The 18,694-nt window shown below is 41.2% G+C and overlaps 1 protein-coding gene across 4 annotated transcripts in view; it reads right to left on the minus strand.

Moving 5' to 3' along the window:
* MYO1B (myosin IB) overlaps window positions 1-18,694 on the minus strand; it is a 183,189-nt gene that overhangs the window by 129,033 nt on the left and 35,462 nt on the right. For all 4 annotated transcript variants that reach the window (XM_060302130.1, XM_060302128.1, XM_060302129.1 and 1 more), the window contains exon 3: window positions 2,334-2,449. In XM_060302130.1, coding sequence (XP_060158113.1) covers window positions 2,334-2,449 — 116 coding nt within the window. The remainder of the gene's footprint in view (window positions 1-2,333; window positions 2,450-18,694) is intronic.

The following is an 18,694-nucleotide window of genomic DNA, read 5'->3' on the forward strand; positions in this document are numbered from 1 at the left end:
CTGACATGAATCAAACAATCCCATGAAGAAATGTTTAACTGTAACTGTGACAAGAGCAATAGATCTGACCTTGGCAAGGAGGGGGTGAGGGATGGACACTTCTTCCTTGAGGTCTAATGCAATCTAAGATCTAAAGGAAGAACAGGAGTTGCCTTGGGGAAAAGGGAGGGAAAAGCATTCCAGGCAGAAGACACAGAATGTGCAAAGATGACATGGTGGGAAGGAGTGTGCTGAGGACTGAAAGAACAAAGTGAGGTGGGGAGGGAGCTGTGATATGAATCTAGGGAATTCAGGTTTATTAGATGAGACTGTACCTTTCACCCCATGCACAATGTTTTATAGATCATGGTAAAAAGATTCTGTCTTTATCTTAAGCACACTGGGAATTTATTTTATTGCTGTTGTGGTGTTTTTCCCTTGCGGGGTAAGGGGTGAACTTGGGTAGGAGTGCTATGCAGCCTCTTATAGGAATCTTTCAGAAACAGGGATAAAAGTGGATATTCCACAGCATGAATTTCTATGTTCTAGGATGGACATCTATTATATATCTAAACAACCCCAAAGTGGAGATTTAAGCTGAAAATGGAAGAATGGCATGTGGTCTCTGGAAGCAAACTGAGGCACAGCTAAGTTATCCTGGAGCGTCCAGGATGCAGGAACACAGGCAACCCAAAGGTAGCAGAATACAACTGCACAGTAAGGGGCCACAAGAAGAAAACGGTGGAACCCATTTCCAGCTGAGAGGCACAGCAGATGACTGTTTTCACACCTCTGCTCCCGACCCACGAGCTTTGATAAATGACTTATTTCTCTGAGACAACTTCCCCATTTGTAATGGTACCTTCCTCACAGGATTATTTTGAGAATGATGTGAGTTATAATACATGGAAAGTATGTAGAGAAGTACCTGCACATAGTAAGTATTCAATAAATACAAGCCATTACTGTTACTGTTATCATTAATGCTATTATTGTAAAAGATCATAATTTGCGGTAAGCAGTTAAGGAAGGGAAAACATTTGTAAATATATCTCTGAGACAACATGTTCTCAAACTTGCACATACATATGAATCACCTGGAATGCTTGTGACAAATGTAGATTCCTGGCTTGTTAGAGGTAAGGCCTAGGAAACTAGGTTTTTCCTGAGCTCCTGGGGAACTCTGACATAGCTGATCTAAGCATTTGAGAGGCATGGCTTCAAGGCCTAGAATTTAAAATAAATATTAAGGCATCAAATAAGGTATTTCATTGCAGGGACTTTAACTATAGGGATAACTTTATCAAACAAATTTCAGATTTTTTTTTGAATTTTATTTTTTTATGCAGCAGGTTCTTATTAGTTATCCATTTTATACATATTAGTGTACATATGTCAATCCCAATAGATTTTATTTTTGTTAAGGCAAAATGAAACAAGTTCACTTGCAAAACATACTTCTAGGAGAAAACTGAATAATCAGAATCCGCTTGATTGGTAAAATACTGTGTTTAGTTTTTAATAACCATTTTTACAAATTATTTAAATCTTTAGTTCCAAACAGTCCAAAAATGTCACTGTATGCTCCACTATCAAAAGAAACTAAAATAAACATCTGGACAGTGGTATGTATATTCTTTAATTATTACATTTATTTTCTAGCAAAAATAATAGAGCCCATCTTCAATCATACAGAGAAAATTCTTCTCTGCTAGGACACAACTAAAACTCTGCAGATTCTTTCACTTTAGTTCAGGGTTTCTCAACCTCAGTACTGTGTAATTATTGTAGGTTATTATTTACAGGAATTATTTACAATAACAAGTGAACTCAGAAAAATCAAACAAGTGACTAACTTCAGGGAGGGTGAAATCATTGGCTTAATGTACACATCTGGTGAACAATGTCCATGAATATTATAAACTGAAGGGATTACTTATTCCTTTTCCTCAGAAACTATTACACAACCCAACACTTGGGATCTTTCTTGACCCAAAAAGAGCATGAAAATGCTGCTTGGGCTCTTTATAATAACAAACAATGACCATTCCTGTTTTATTTGAAAAAATAATTAGCAGCAGCTGCTACTTACACAGAATTTTTAACAGAAGATACTTTACATACTGAACCCAAATATTTCAGAACTTAAAGAGCCTGAGGCCAAATGAAATATTCTGCCTTTTTTTTTTTTTAGTTTAAAATAAGGCATAACAATTAACTTCCACATTCCTTCATCTAATTTTTAAAAATGACTAAAACATTTTCCTGAGACTCAAAGGAAACAGCTGGACACATCTGTCAACTAGACAGCTCTGGAGTGAAAGAGAAACTTAATGCTTTAATACCATACTTACATGTGTGGGCTCAGTTCATAAAAATTTCTGTTCCTGTAATCTTCCACTTTCTCTGGTGAATAAATGGGCAATGACCGGTATGGGTTAACAGATATAACCACACTTCCAATGTATGTCTGCAAAAGAAAGAATAAAATATACCCATTTTAACATCTTAAGCCTTAATGTTGCATGGGTTCATCCTTTTAAAAACACTAGTTCTACGGCCTGACCACTCATTTTATACTTTTCAAGAATATTTCTAAAGACAGATGGTCAATAATGTTTATTCATTTTGCTGATAAATGGAGAGCATAGATTTATACATTGAAAATATCTTTCAAAATAAATCTCTAGATTAATTCATGACCCTGGATAAGAGTCCTCCAAAGCCCTGTCATACTTGCCAAAAATTTTGTCACCAACCACGGCTAATTGTGAGCAAGAGCTATGCCTTCCCCGATTCCGAGTACAACTGGTGTTTCCCTCTCTCATCTTTATCCTCCTATTTCAGTCTACAGTAACCCAGCCTTCCCCTCCTCCCTACCCATACCCATACCTATCCAATGGGGCCTTGACTTTGGCACTGTCCTTACACAGCCTGTCCATCTCTACAATGGGCTCCGACCACATACAATTCAATATTAGAGTCACAGTTATCCCTTGGGTAGTCAAAGAAAATCATTTCATGTTATATCTAGTGGACTTTAATCTCAGAATTTAAATGTACTTGCTGAAAGACAGTACATCTCATGTTGAATTTAAATTTAATGTAGAATTTAAATGTACTCTCAGAGGGATTAATGCTCCTATTTTAACAGGCAGTAACACTCTCACACTGCAAACCAGAACACTAGTTATCTTGCTTTCCATTTCGATTTTAATTCCTGGCAGCAAGAGCAGTGTTGGTTTAGGTCATTTTGTACAAAGACTAGCGCAATGCCACAAGCAAAAGTCACTTAACTGTAACTCATCTTAGCTCCATTTTTCCTTTCAGTTTCAACATTATAAAGATGGCTGGGGGGGGGGTGGAAGGGGGATGCTAACAAACATATGTCAGTGATAAAAAGCTTTTTTAATAAAAAGGTGAAAAAAAGAAAGGAAAGAAGAAAGAAAAAAGTCACTTCCAACTTCCCCGCCTTTCCAGGGCCATGCAACAAAAGATGACATTTTTAGAGCAACAAGTTTTTCCAGTATTGTCACCACTGGATTCAAGCAGATTGTCAGATCAAACAGTATAGAAAAGAGAACAGCAGAAATGTTCTGATTTTTTTTTTCAAAACATGGGTCACAATTATTTTAATTATAAGATTTTTCCCCCAACCTGGAAAAGTGAACAGGTCATTTTTATACCTATTTTCATCCTATAAGAATACAATCTTAGCAAGAGTACATAAGACTGCTGCTGTAAAGAAAAACTCTCAGCTCCCATGCAATTAGGGTTATCTATTTCTGACACCCTAGCACTAAGGACCCAACTAATCTGGCCTGACAAGCAACGAGTCCAAATGTCTTAACTTATTCCATTTAGATAAGACTCTTCCAGAAAGGTTTCTTCACAGTCCAACCCACCTGGGCAAGTAGATGGGAGATGCTAGAGACTGAATAACTGTCTGAACAGCTTATAACTAACAGACTAGAATTACTTAGATTGGTAGATATGAGAATACAATAATTGATTTATTCCTTTAATATCTGTTGATTGAAAGATCAGCCTTCTTTAGTAGAAAAGTACATGAATCTCCCTTTTTAAGGTAGTTTCTTGAATACAATAATTAAAATACATATTTGCTGTTAGCAGAGAAACCAGTTACCAAGTTGCTCTTTAAAACCAAATTTCACGGGCGGCTAAATTCTTGATGAAAATCTGCCTGTGTGGCATTCTTGCATGGAGAACAAACTCAGCTGCCTCAAACCCAAAATCAAAAGCCACACTACTAAGTTTTAAATTTCTCTTTGTTACTTGTGACTTTCATACATACTGAATTGTGTGTGCTTTTCCCCCCAGCTGTTTTATTATCACCTAGAACAGGGCTGGCCCATGAATAATGTCCCATAAATATTTAACTGAATGACTAACATGCACAGAATCCATTCATCACTAAGAACATGGATGGTACGAACCACTTTCACACAACTATTCTTCTGTTGAAATATAATACCGAGTACACTGCCATACAGTGCCTAATATTTTACTAAACCTATATGCCACGTGTAACCACCGAACAAACCCTTCAACTATATCCTTCCCGCCTCGGGTTCCTTGTCCGACTGTGGTAGACTGTTTGCAAAGATGGCTGGAACAATTCCTATCACCCCTTTATGCAAAACCTTCGAAATGTGACTCTGCCACTCCTTCTATCAAGAGACAGAGTTTATCCTCCACCCCGTCAATCTGGACTTGTCTATGTGACAGATTTGACCAAAGGGACATTATAAGATGAGATACAAGCAGAGGCTTGAGCATTTGTGTATTAGGATGCTGCCCCTCCCCCACCCTTATGACTGACACTAGAAGCCATGATGCAAATGAACTTGAGCTAGACTGTTGGAGAGGTCACACAGAAAGACAAGGGCCTGAACTACACAGCCTGACAACCATCAGACACATGAGTGAGGCCATTCTAAACCATCCAGTCCCTGTTAGGCCACCAAATGCCTAAAGCCACATTCACGATCCCAGGTGAGACCAGCAGAAGTTATACCAAGCTGAACTCAGCCTATATTGCTATCCCAGAGAACTGTGTGCAAACAGATGGTCGCTGTTTTATGCAATTAACTGGGGGTGGGGGTTACACAGCAACAATTACCTTACCGATACACCAACACGGCTCAATGAGTAAGAAAAAGGACCAAGCAGGACAAGCTTTATCAATCTGAATAAGCAAACAGTAAAGGAAACTGTGCTCTCCCTCTCCATTCCACTTCATATGTTTCAGATATGCATCCTCTAATCTTGAACTTCTAGTAGGTTTGTCCCGTACTGTGTGATACATGCCCTTGCTGTTTATGGGTTTCTTCCTTGAAGGTTCCATGTGCATTAGTCAAAGATTTAAATAGTCCCACATCTGCCAACAGAATAACTCAAATGTTCATAGTCACAAGCCTCCTTTCTCTGAGACACAAAAGATACTCCTGGGGCTTCCCTGGTGGCGCAGCGGTTGAGAATCTGCCTGCCAATGCAGGGGACACGGGTTCGAGCCCTGGTCTGGGAGGATCCCACATGCCGCGGAGCAACTAGGCCCGTGAGCCACAACTACTGAGCCTGCGCGTCTGGAGGCTGTGCTCCGCAACAAGAGAGGCCTCGACAGTGAGAGGCCCGCGCATTGTGATGAAGAGTGGCCCCCGCTTGCCGCAACTAGAGAAAGCCCTCGCACAGAAACGAAGACCCAACACAGCAAAAATAAATAAATTAATTAATAAACTCCTACCCCCAACATCTTCTTTAAGAAAAAGATACTCCTGGAAGCAGCTGATAGGCTGGGTGGAGTTTACCATCCTATTCCAGTTTTAGGCAGCTATCTACTCTACATTCAAGTAACTGCAATAACAAATTAAACCTCCTTTCCAAGGAGCAGAACAATAGTGACCAGACAGTTCATTTTTACATCAATTAACATTTGGGCTTATAAATGATATACATCTGTCCCTCAGTATCCCTGGGGGATTGGTTCCAAGACCACCTGCAGAGACTGACCAAAGTCCAAGGATGTTCAAACAAGGATGCCTTCTATAAAACAGCATAGTATTTGCATGTAATCTACACACATCCTCCCTCCCGTGTACTTTAAATCATCTCTGGACTACTTATAATACCTTATACAATGTAAATGCTATGTAAATAATTGTTGGCTCATGGCAAATTCAAGTTTTGCTTTTTGGAACTCTCTGGAATATTTCCCATGAATATTTTTGATTTGTGGTTGATTGGACCTGTGGGTGAGGAACCCACAGACCAAGGGCTGACCGTACTTCATTATTTTTTTAACAAGAAACTGTATACAATTTAAAGTCAGTATTTTCTTATTGCATTATGCTCTAAAAAAGATCCTAAACTAAATCATTAAGTAACCACTGGAATAAAGAAGTTGGAGGTAAGACACAGTTTCTTAAACTTAAGTATGTGCATAAGAGAGCTGGGCATTACATGTCCTTTTTATTCTGAATATGCCAAGGAGAAAAAAAACCAAAAAACAAAAGAAAGAAAAGCACTGTAAACTTTTACAAAAGGGAGCAGCAAAGAGGATCCGCCTCTTGTCCTCTAGAATTCCACTCACTCACTCAACTGGAAATAAGAGGTAGGTATGTACTGGGTCCAGCACCAATGAGCTACTGCGGACTCGGACGGTGCCAGTGAGAGAGCCCACAAAAGGCCTCCAGCAGCTTAGCTCATTCCCACCAGACCACTTCTGGGCTGCGCTCACATTCCACCTGGTCCCTATGTCCCAAATGGCTCACAGAGCAACTCCTACTGGAATCCGGAGCCTGCTCTTCCAGTAGGCTGATTACACCAAAAAGGACTCCTTTCTCATAACGGCAAAAACTACTTAGCAATTAGGTTCTATCTACCTTCTCCAACTGAGACAAGTGTGGCTCTCATGACCCTCAATGGATGGATGGATGGATGAGCTCAATCAATGTACTTACTTCCTCAGTGGAAGCAACCTCCTAGCCATCCCGGCCAACCTAGTTCACAACCTCCATGCTCCGGGCCCCCAGCACCCCAAGTCCTGAAGCGTGCACACCACCCTGACAACAGAAGGCCACCTCCACTCTCACCACCCTGCGGAACCAGCCTCTGACATCTAGGAGGGGAAAGGGAAGGGGAGGGGAGGGGAGGGGAGGGGAAGGGAGGGGAAGGGAGGGGAGGGGACAAGACAAGAAGAAGAGAAAAGGAAAAGGGAAGAGGGAAAGGAAAGCTCTACCTTTCTACAAATGGCATATTCAATTAACAAGTTTATCTTTCACTTCTCAAGGGCAGACATTAAACCAAGAATGTACAAACACTCCTAAGTCAAAACAATCCCTGTCTTCGTATTTCAGATATCTCTAGAATCCCAGAACAGATGCCTTGTGAATAACCAAATGATACTCGAGTGCTCCTACTGTGATTACAGTGAAAACAGAAGTCTTTTCTGGAGGTGGTCATCCAGCAACCGCCACTCTCCAGACCACAATCCAGAAGCCAGAGGGAAGGTCCCTGACAGATATATAACCCAAGGATCACGCATTTCATTCTATAAGAAAGTTCTTCCAGAACCCCATCCTCAGAGATTCTATTTCAATGGTCGGGAGAAGGGCCAGGCATCTGCATCTCGTACAGCCTCCCCGGAAAAAGAAACGTGTAACCAGAGTTAAAAACCACTGCTTGGGGGCTTCCCTGGTGGTGCAGGGGTTGAGAGTCCGCCTGCCGATGCGGGGGACGCGGGTTCGTGCCCCGGTCCGGGAGGATCCCGCGTGCCGCGGAGTGGCTGGGCCCGTGAGCCATGGCCGCTGAGCCTGCGCGTCCGCAACAGGAGAGGCCACAACAGTGAGAGGCCCGCGTAACACACACACACACACACAAAAAAAACCACTGCTTGTAGCCTTCACCCTCAGGGCTCACAGGACCAGGTTTTACTTTCAAATGCAGCAACCATGCTAGTGTCGCTGTTGGTCTATCTGCTATTTTACCTTCCCCTTTAAATTGTCCTATGTAATTAATTCTGTCAACATTTCAAGAACAAAAGAAAATTCTTCTGGCTACCCTTTCATTTCAGCCACATTTATAATAAACTTGGCATATGGCATCTCAGCACACTACAGAGAAACAGCGGCAACATCTGTAAATTGGGGCCTTCTCATGGCAGTATGTTTCAAATGTTTGACTATGACTCACTGTAAAAAATAAAATTTGCATCACAACCAAGTATGTGTGTTTGAGTGTATATTTACATACACATATGTGCAAACATATGTATGAAATAAGTTTCACAAAATCATAAATATCCTTATCATATGCAATGTACTGATATACTTTGTTCAATTCTATTCATTACAAAATGTTTTAAAACTGCTGGTCCTAACCCACTAAATGGTTTTCATCACTCAATGGCTGAAGCTTGCAGTTTAAAAACTACTGCCACAGAGCACTTCTTAATATTTTTCTAGTTGTTGATGGCTTTGAGAGGCCAATGAAAGCTATGAACCTTCTTCCCCCAAAAAACACACATATAATATGCACATAAAAGTTTGCATACAGTTGATATACCAGGTTAAAAGCTCCCACCCTAAGCAAAGAAACAACGGCCACTAATGGAAAAAGAGACAGAAAAAGGATAAAAAAGAGAGACCGAGAAGGAAAGAAAGGAGTAAGGAGTGATCAAAATAATTCTAAAAGTATAAAAATGAAGAGTTGTTCAGAATAAGAACCAACAGCTCAGCTCAGTGGGCCCTGAGTGCCTTATTACAGCACTGAGTCGGAACACAGCCTAACAATCAAGGGCCAAAACGAGACAGACAGTATTCTGTTTTCGACGACAAGGACGTATGCAATAAATACATTTTGGAAAGATATCCAACCAAAAACACTTGCTTCAAGTTAAATAGTGAAGCACAGTTTTAATATTTTGTGCATCTCCATTATGCAGTACTGTACACACATTCCTCCACAAGGCCAGGTAAAGGAAACGTCAGTACACAACAGAAAAGTCACAAGACTTTCACATCTTTCATATCATAGTTCTTCCCAGGGCAACATTAAGATCTTAAGAAGCCCTAACCCTGAAAGTTTATATTTCAACGAAATTGAAAATAAAATTATAACTAAACCATAAAATACACATAAGGAAATCCTATAATGACTTCTTTTCACCATGATGAGGCTTCTCTCCAAATATCAAATTCTTCCAAAATATTTGTAAAGCCCCTGCTCTGTTGAGACTCTAACTAGGCATCCCATCTGCCTATCTACCAGCTTCTTATTTTCCTCAGAATGACTTTTGGCGACTTGTTTACAAATCGTCACTGCAGTTTCTTAAAAACTCATCCCCAGAGTTATTGAAGTTCTGATATACAATATACACTGAAGCACCTTTTTACTAAACTCTTCCTAAATCCCCATGAGGTAGAAATGAAGTCTCCATTTCAATGTCCATAACAATGGAGCACAAAGAAGTTAAGTGGTATGACCACATTATCTAACAAAAGTGGAATCAGGACCAGGAGCCAAGAATCTGTTCTCTTTTCATTAGAGCACACAAGCCATGTTGTCAGGCCTGGAAAGCTTTGGCAAAAAGTGGCCAAGAACACCTCATCACAGCAACTTGTGTTGTACAACGCCTTACCCGGGCGTCTTCGCCTTTGTATAATAGAGAGCTACTCTGTTGGGCAGAAGCCTCCCTTTTGACTATCTGCAGAATGCTGAAATCCTTACACCACCAGGAATAAACAAAAAAGAAAGGGGGAGAAAAGATCTTCTAGCTACAGGGAAATTTTTTTATCTCAACAGAAAAGAATTTTTTTTTCAATGTTTATCCCAGCACATCAAGTTGTGCCTACCTCTTGAAGAAATGCAAGACGTTGTGTCACAATCATCCTTTAACTTCAGAGAAATGAATCAGGAAGGTAGCAATGCAACAGGTAATGTTTATTTAAATACCTCACTTCACGCTAAGTATTTAGTCTAAAATGTCATCAAAAAATATTCAAGAATGTGTTGGAGTTCTCCAAGTCCCAGTCTCCAAGCCATGTTTCTTTCACCTCTAAAGTAATAATAGTTCAAATCCAGGATGGATCAGGACTCAGGTAAAAATAACCCTTCACGTGGCTGCACAACCGCATTGATTTCCTTGACTGAATTTAGGCTACAACCATTTTAACAAGCAAGCAACAAATTTATCAAGAGCCTTCTTTAAGCAAAACATCATCTTAGGCATGGTGAAAATACAGGACACTCCTGTGGTCTGTGCCCCTGGGAGATTATAATAGAGCTTAGGAGGTGAGACTTTTATATCATAAAACATAAAATTTAAGGGTTAACAGCCATAGGCACAAAAACAGATGCAACAGGATTTAAGTGATTCCTAGCTAAATGAGTGCATTAGTCTTTCTTTTCATACTGCCTAAAGGAGTGCTTTGGGTTTAAACGAAGCAAAGGTCACTGTCAACTGCAGAGCTCCAAGAATGCTCTGGAGAAGTCACAGGATTTGGGTAGGTCTAAAAGGATGGGCAAGATTTGGATAAAGTAACATTCCACCGAAGAGCAGCATATGAGATTCTGGTTTTTAGGTCATAGTTGAACCCTGCCCTTTTTAAAAATTTTTCGCTAGGATAGTTGTATTCTTCGAAATGTATTTTTTTTAAGTATGAATTGCTAGAGACTCAAAGCAGATATCTGTACACCCAGGTTCAACTGTAGCACTGTTCACAACTGCCAAAAGGTAGAAGTAACCCAAGCGCCCACTGACGGATGAATGGGTAAACAAAGTATGGTGTACAGATACAATGGAATATTATTCAGCCTTAAAAAAAAAAGGAAATTCTACACAGGCTATAACATGGATTAAAACATGGATAGCAGCCTAAAGGCCCACCCAACCACATTTCAGACACAGGGGATAAAACAGCTTGCCTCAAGCAAAGACCTCCTGTGAGTAATAGCTTAGAAAGTAAGACTGGAATCAAATTTCAGACAGCCTCAAATGTCAGAGTGAGCAGTCTGGGCTTCAGTCTGAGAGCAGTTTTGAAGTAAAAGTCAGTGTGTGGGGTAAGGGGGGTTAGATGATGAAACTGACTGAACTTGAACCCAAGTCACCCCGACTTCAGTGTTTTTGAGCTCTTTGCTCAGATTCTATGTCATACAGTAGGACAAGGCTTCAAATGTATTTGAAATACTGTGTAAACCTTAGCTCCAAGTTATCTAGCAAAGTTTTTCAGTTTTGTGTGAACCTGGGCACATGACTGAACCTCTCCAAATCCCAGTTTCATCATCTGGACAAGGAGGACGATACTGGTTCCTCCTGTCTAATCTGAGGATTAAGTGAGATTGTGCGTTAAAGCACGAACCACCTGACACATACAGCAAGCATCTCATAAATGTTACCTACTGTGAGTTTGGCTCTACTGGAATTTTTGGCCACAGTAAATAGCCAAATCAGGACTCAAAAGCCTACAATACACGTTAGTATCTCAGCTAAATGCATGGAGGAGTCCTATGATGCTGAAGTCTTACCAAATGCTCTCTGTATACAGGGAATGGATGAGTTATCAGAGGGGCACACGAGGTACGTATGGTCTTAATGAAGCCAGTAGGAAAAGCCTGGGATACTGAGAAAACGGCTCTACAAGACAAGCTGGTGGAATCTTCAGAAATGACAACATGCTATTCACTTCACACAGAGGAATTCACCCTCTTCTTGGGTCTCGGGTCCTGGGAATCTGATCACAAGACATCAAGACATTATGGGTCGCAGCATTTTAAATTTAGCCATCTGTAAGATTTCCCAAATTTCCCTGAAGAGGGCTTTTGTCTTAATTGTTTTTTTTTTTAAAGACACAGTTTGGTCTACCATACGCTCTGGTTGGTTTTTCAGACACAGTTCAAAATCGTGAAAAACTGCCTAAGTGAAAAATTACAAACATAAGGTCAATCACTGATGTAGGCTTCTATCTGGGTCTTAAATCTGAAACAGTGGAATTCAGACATACACCTCACACCCCCATCTAAGAACAGATCTGTGATACATATAACCAATAATGACAGCCTAATTTTCACAGAGGAAGAAACTAAAGGCATTAGAAGGTTTTAAAGACTTGCTCAAGGTCTCACAAGTAGTAGCAGGAGCAGTTTAACGCCAAAGCTCTACACCAAGGTCTGTGATGCAAGAATAGAGAAGTATGATTTGTCAAGCTCTGTCAGCTGCTGGGCACAGAGATGCCCTCAAGTTACATCAAGTACTGAAGGTTTTACTGTGATAATCACATACCCAGGAACCCCCGAGGAACCCATTACCGAGCTACAAGAAAAGCTGGGACCCAAAAGTGAGTATGGATGGCTGTGAGGCCACATTATGGAACAAAGCAACACAAGTTTGTGAAGACCTCCTTTCCAGTCCCACTAGCAATGTGCTCATCCCCTTCTCACATTTCTGCTTCCTCTGGGCCTGCTACTGACTGGTCTTCTCACTTTCTACTCCAAAGCTGGCCTGTTGCAAAGACTCTTATTCACAGTCTCTGCCTACACACGGCCCATCATGGCCTCACCACATCATGACTCCTGGCGTCTGCTTCTGTTGATATTTTATTTTTTTCAGTATTTCTCAACTCAAAGTTTGAGGAGAGATTCAAGCCCTATTCATCTTTTTATCTATGCTGTGCTAAATCACTGGCCTTAGATCAGGCAAGCTTGTCAGGCATGGTCCCTGTCAGTGTAGTCTGCGACATGCCTTAACTACCATCATATTATAATCCTTTGTTCCTGTGCTGACAGTCATTTCAGACTATGAATTAAAGAACTATATATGAGCTCTATGCCACGCCGAAATACCGGCTAAAAATATCACTTCGGGCAGCCTTTATTTCAGAGCAGGATAACACAATACTACCTTATCTTCGTTGCTCTGTAAGGAACAAGTATTTTCCAAATATGTATCATTCTCTAGACCTAATAAGAGTCTCTTAACTAAAGGTACTGAGTGGTCCTGTGTTTCAGGTATGCTACCAGCTACAAGTCTTGAAAATAATATTATGTGGCTAATTGAAAGTAGTAATCCAACAAAAGTGAAATCTGTGTAATGAACACCAAAGTAGGAGGGGGTAGGGAAAGGGGAGGGAGGAGAGGCAACGACAGAGTCAGGGAAGGGGAGAGAGAGAAAATTCTGATTATAAGAAAAGCTCAGGGTCTGAAATCTTGAAGAAAAGTCATGCTGGGTTTCCAAGTTTTTCAGATGGTCATGTGGTCAGGTACTCCATTCCAACTATATGTCAAGCACCGGGCTAAAATGCCCCTTGGGGCTTCCCTGGTGGCGCAGTGGTTGAGAGTCCGCCTGCCGATGCAGGGGACACGGGTTCGTGCCCCGGTCCGGGAGGATCCCACGTGCCGCGGAGCGGCTAGGCCCGTGAGCCATGGTCGCTGGGCCTGTGCATCCGGAGCCTGTGCTCCGCAACGGGAGAGACCACGACAGTGAGAGGCCCGTGCTTACTGCAAAATAAATAAATAAATAAATAAAATAAAATGCCCCTTAATCTCCAAAACAACTCAACAAGATAAGCATCATGATACCTCTTTTACAGATGAGAGAACTGACCGTCAATTACTTCAATGGTCACAGTGGTTGTGAGTGACCAAGACACAACCTTGGCCTGTCTGCCAAAGGCCCATGCCTTGCCCAATATGCCACAACACAGTTGGATGCACAAAACAGCCTCTCTTTAGAAATTAGGATTATCATTAATACTTATCTGTACTATAGATCTAAGAGCAGAAAGAGATGTGTGTGTAGAGGGGAGGGGTGAATCAGCCGCATGAATTAGCCACATGGCTCTTGTGGTGAATTGCTTCTTCCTCCTCTACTCTGTGCTCTTCTTTTTTTTTTTTCTGGCTGTGCCCTGCGGCATGCAGGCTTTTAGTTCCCCGACCACGGATCAAATCTGTGCCCCCTGCAGTGGAAGCACGGAGTCTTAACCACTGGACCACCAGGGAGGAAGTCCCTCTACTGTGTGCTCTTAAAGATAAAGGACCCTGTGCAGTTATCAATCACCTGCCATCCAGTGAACAGGATGAAAACCCATCTCCTCCCAAGATCGTCTCCCACCTTCCAGAGAGGAACACACCATCCTAACGGTTGCTATCACTTTTCTTTGACTAGAGAGCACCTACGACTTTAGAACTGAATGCACTTATTCCCTGTCACACTAGTTCACGTCACTGTACTGCTGAATGCTAACTCAACACGTGGCAGGAATACGGATTATCTCTTCAATTGTTTGTCTGGGTTGTTGAGGCTGCCTTGCTCCAAAACCTATACACTCAGTATCATACTCAGTTATGTTGAACAGCACTTTGTAGGCTGAGAATGCTTCCCTATTAGTGGTATCACTGATGCACATGGTAACTGCGTAAACTTAGCAGGACCATTATTAAGAGCATGAACTACAGAGCCAGACTTCCTGGATATGAATCCCAGCCCCATCACCTACTCGCTGTGTGACCTTGGACAGGTTACTTAACCTTCTGAGTCTCAGTTTCCTCATATGTAAAATGAAGATAATTTGAAAACCTTCAGTGCATAGGACTCTAGTAAAACTTAAATAAACACGTACATGTAAAGTGCTTAGAATAGCATATTGTACCAATAAGGACTTAATACGTGTTAACTGTCATTGTTTATCATTTTACCAATAAGAAAACACTCTCCTGGGAGTTAAAGTACTTGTTCCAGGTCTCACAGATGGTAAGTAACAGAGCCAGGACTGGAGCTCAGGTCCTTGCTTCCTAGTACCCACCACACTGCCACCAAAAGATGACATTTCTGCAGACCTGAAGTTGGGCCTTAATTTCCTCCAAAGTGAACTTCAAGTACAGCTTCAATTACAACATTTAAATTAATATATTATAAATATTATTCAAATATATCAAGTACTATATAGTGCCTGCATGTACTCCCTAAGCTTGGCAGATAACAGATAAACTCATGCCATTTTGCAAGTTCTAAGAGGAAGAATTTTTTCAATCACCAAAGGTTTTAAGGGAGCTTGGACAGGTTGAAACTGGCAAGCTTTTACCAAAAATCATTGTTTTGAAAAGTATTACAAAACTGTCCAAGAGACAGACTGTGCTCCGAAACTAGACACAACAGCCTCATGGTCTGCTGTTGTTCCCCAGCTCTATCTAGCCCCCTAATGCTGTGACTCCATTCCAAAAACCAAAGCTACACTCTTGAAAACACACACAATTTGTTCTCCATGTTTCCTTAATTGTCTACCTTTTCAACGAGCCGCGCAGGCTGAGTCTGCATTTGGTGAACCCCTCATACACAGTCAAGTCTAGGCATTTCATTTCACCAGCTCAGGAGTCCGTCTTCCTTCCCCCACTTGGTCAAGGTGGGAGGGGAGGTGGCATTAAAGAAGGTTCTTGTTTCACTCAAATTTGCTGGGTCTGGGTTCTCTGGGTAAAGGCCCATCCACCTAGATGAAGGAGAACCTTCTACTTCCAACTCTAAAACCAAAACAAATTTAATTTTTAATCAAACTTACATAATCTGGAAGATGACCCACCCAACTACCATTACTTCTGGAAATGACTGGGGTACTGAGATAAGAAAATTACATTTTTATGTTATGTTTTTTTCCCCAAAGCATTTGTTACTTGTGTAATTTTTTTAAGGCTGAGATAAGAAAATTACATTTTTATGTTATGTATCCCTATGCTATCTCATTTTTTTTCCCCAAAAGCATTTGTTACTTGTGTAATTTTTTTAAGGCTGTTTAAAGGAAATTTTAAAAAGAAAAAAATTTAGAGAACATCTGGGTAGGAATAACACTAAGCTGGGCATACGAACTCCAGCCCTACTCTCTGCCAACAGCCCCGTGAGCTTGGAAAAGGGCCGAGCCCCTAACAAGACTGCAGTCCTGGCTGACACCTTGATGACAGCCTGGTGAGACCCCAAACAGAGGACCCAGCTAAGCCATGCCCGAATGCCTGTCCCACAGAAAGAGTCAGATAATACATGTATGTTATTTTAAGTCACTAAGTTTGGGGCAATCTATTCTGCGGCAAGAGAAAACTAATACACCATTTATACTAAATTCTCAGGAAAAATGTTATCCCCAAAAGGTAGGAATTTTCATGTATACAAATGAAAAGTGGTTTTGACACTTCACATAAACATATAAATGTTAACTAGTATTTTTTTTTAATGTTTACCTCATTTATTGTGCTCAGCCAGCACCCTTAAATATAATTTTGTGGCTGACTTGGGCGCATAAAAAATTTACGTATTTTACTTATAATCTCATTGGTTGTTTCTAACAGTATCCAAATTATTTTTTCCTGTGTTTCCACAACATAACTAAGTGTTTATTCTAAAAGAACCTCTAACGGCTCACAAAACTTACTGAATCTTCAGCTCAGAAGGGCTATTCCTAGCAATACTAGTTGTCCTCTGAGCGTTTCATATAAAATTCTAAGTAGGAAAAGACAGACAGCCCGAAGACCACCTCCAGCCCCGACCAAGGAACTCTTTCCTGCCTGTCCCTGAGTTAAGGCAGATAAGAGAAACAAAGCAGGGACCCTTGGTCTACTCTCTACCTTTTATCCGAAGCTATCGATATAAGCACCTTCCTTTTCTATTATTAGTCAAATAAATGTTAACTAGTATTATTTTCATTTACTTTCCAATATTTTAAACCAAATATATTGTACTTACATTTGAATATTTTTCATAAGAGTATTGGATCCCATCCTTACGGAGATCCTAATTCTACTACCAACTTCTAAAAATTAAGACAATTTTTACTAGACTTTCAAAGCAGTCACTCTTACATCTACAAGTAGTTTAACTTAAGATTCTAAAATTGGACTAATTCAGACCTCTATATCTGGATGATCCCCACCTGACAATTCAGATAGAAAACAAACTAAATCTACTTGTTAGTACCAAAAATACTTCCTGTCAGAGAATGGACACCTTGGTTCTTTAGTTTCCAAATTTGCCCTGGGCCTTGTTCTTGCTTAAATTGCAGCTTTCCTGTTCCTGAACGGAACCACAGTCCTGCCCAGTCACCCTAAAAACAGAATCACGTCTGGCTGCATCTCCTGCATACCAAGTTCACATGAAATCCTGCCACCATCCCATCTGGCTGTGGACGGGGGTGGGGAGGCCAGAAGAAGCTCTGACAAAGGACAGAAAGAATACAGAAGAGCGGCGCTTAGGAATGTCACAACCAGCATTTCCCACCACTGACCCCACAGAGACTGCTGGAGCACGTCCTGCAGCTGGGCCCAGCCTGCACTGCACTCGGCCAAGAGTGAGGAATCAAAGCAAACAGTCTCTGACCCTGTGTGTTACCCCACTGGGCCAACATTCCCTCTATCTGTTCTTACCTGATCCACCTCCATCTCCAATGGAACAGCCTTCCCGCAAGGACCACGTCAACATCTGGAACTGTCTCAGATTTAGAGACCTGCCCGGCTACAGACAGGGTGTTGAACCAACTCTGGGCTTTTTAAACAAGTGTGTGAACCCAACTCAAAGCAAAGAAGACATAATCCTGAAGCATGCACTTTACTATCTTTCGTAGAAGTACTGGATCCTATTTTTATGGGGATCCTAATTCTAGTACCAACTTCTAAAAATCAAGACAATTTTTACTAGACTTTCAAAGCAGTCCTCTTACAACTACAAGTAGTCTAACATAAGATCCTAAAATTGGACTAATTCAGACCTCTTATATCTAGATGGTCCCCAACCTGACAATTCAGATAGAAAACAAACTACAACTACTTGTCAGCACCAAAAATACTTCTTATTCAAATAAGGGTTGCAAAGAGTAGAGTAGATTAAAACAAAACCATATGATATGCATTACAGAATAGAATAAAACTTTGAATGACTTTGGAAGCAAAGATTTCAACAGTATTTCCCCAAAGTGGACAGACTTCAACTACCCACCCCAGGGCCCTTTTTACTCTTCTCCTTTTTTTTTGGCCACACCATGCGGCATACGGGATCTTAGCTCCTTGACCAAGGATTGAACCTGTGCCCCCTGCAATGGAAGCGTGGCGTCTTAACCACTGGACCGCCAGGGAAGTCCCTACTCTTCTCTACCATAAGGAGTTCTCCAGGAGAAAAGTCTTGAGAGGCATGCCTTTGGTTGCACCTGAAGCTTAGAATTCCAATCATAAATGCTTCTCATGGAACATATCCTTCAGCATGGTAGCAACACCAATAAAACCACTTCACTATAGAATTCCCTACCAAGCCTGTGACGGGGTTACAGCAGAGGGCCTCATCAGCATCCACTGCCCTTCCCTCTTCCTCACACGCTGATAGAGATATTTAGTAGAGTATTCAACCTACTTACACACAACCCATCTACTTTGGAGAAAACTGACCCTCCGCCAATCCTAGGAGCAGACATCATTTTCTGAAGCCATTCAGCTCATTCTGGTCACCTGGCCACAGTCAGTAGTTTGAGGAGGACGTGTGACTCATTGGCCTACCCAGAGCTTCCGGTTTAGTATGACAGGATCACCAGGGATTCCACTTCCAGATTCAGCTGGCTGGAGATCCAGAGGATCACTGGGGGTTATAAATACTCTAGAGAGTTGGTAACTCTTATCTTGTGAGAACTCTGTGAAGGCAGGGAATATTTCTTACCTCTAGATATGGTGGTGAAAGCGG

The sequence above is a fragment of the Globicephala melas genome, chromosome 7 (genome assembly GCF_963455315.2).
Source record: "Globicephala melas chromosome 7, mGloMel1.2, whole genome shotgun sequence".
Taxonomy (NCBI): Eukaryota; Metazoa; Chordata; class Mammalia; order Artiodactyla; family Delphinidae; genus Globicephala; species Globicephala melas.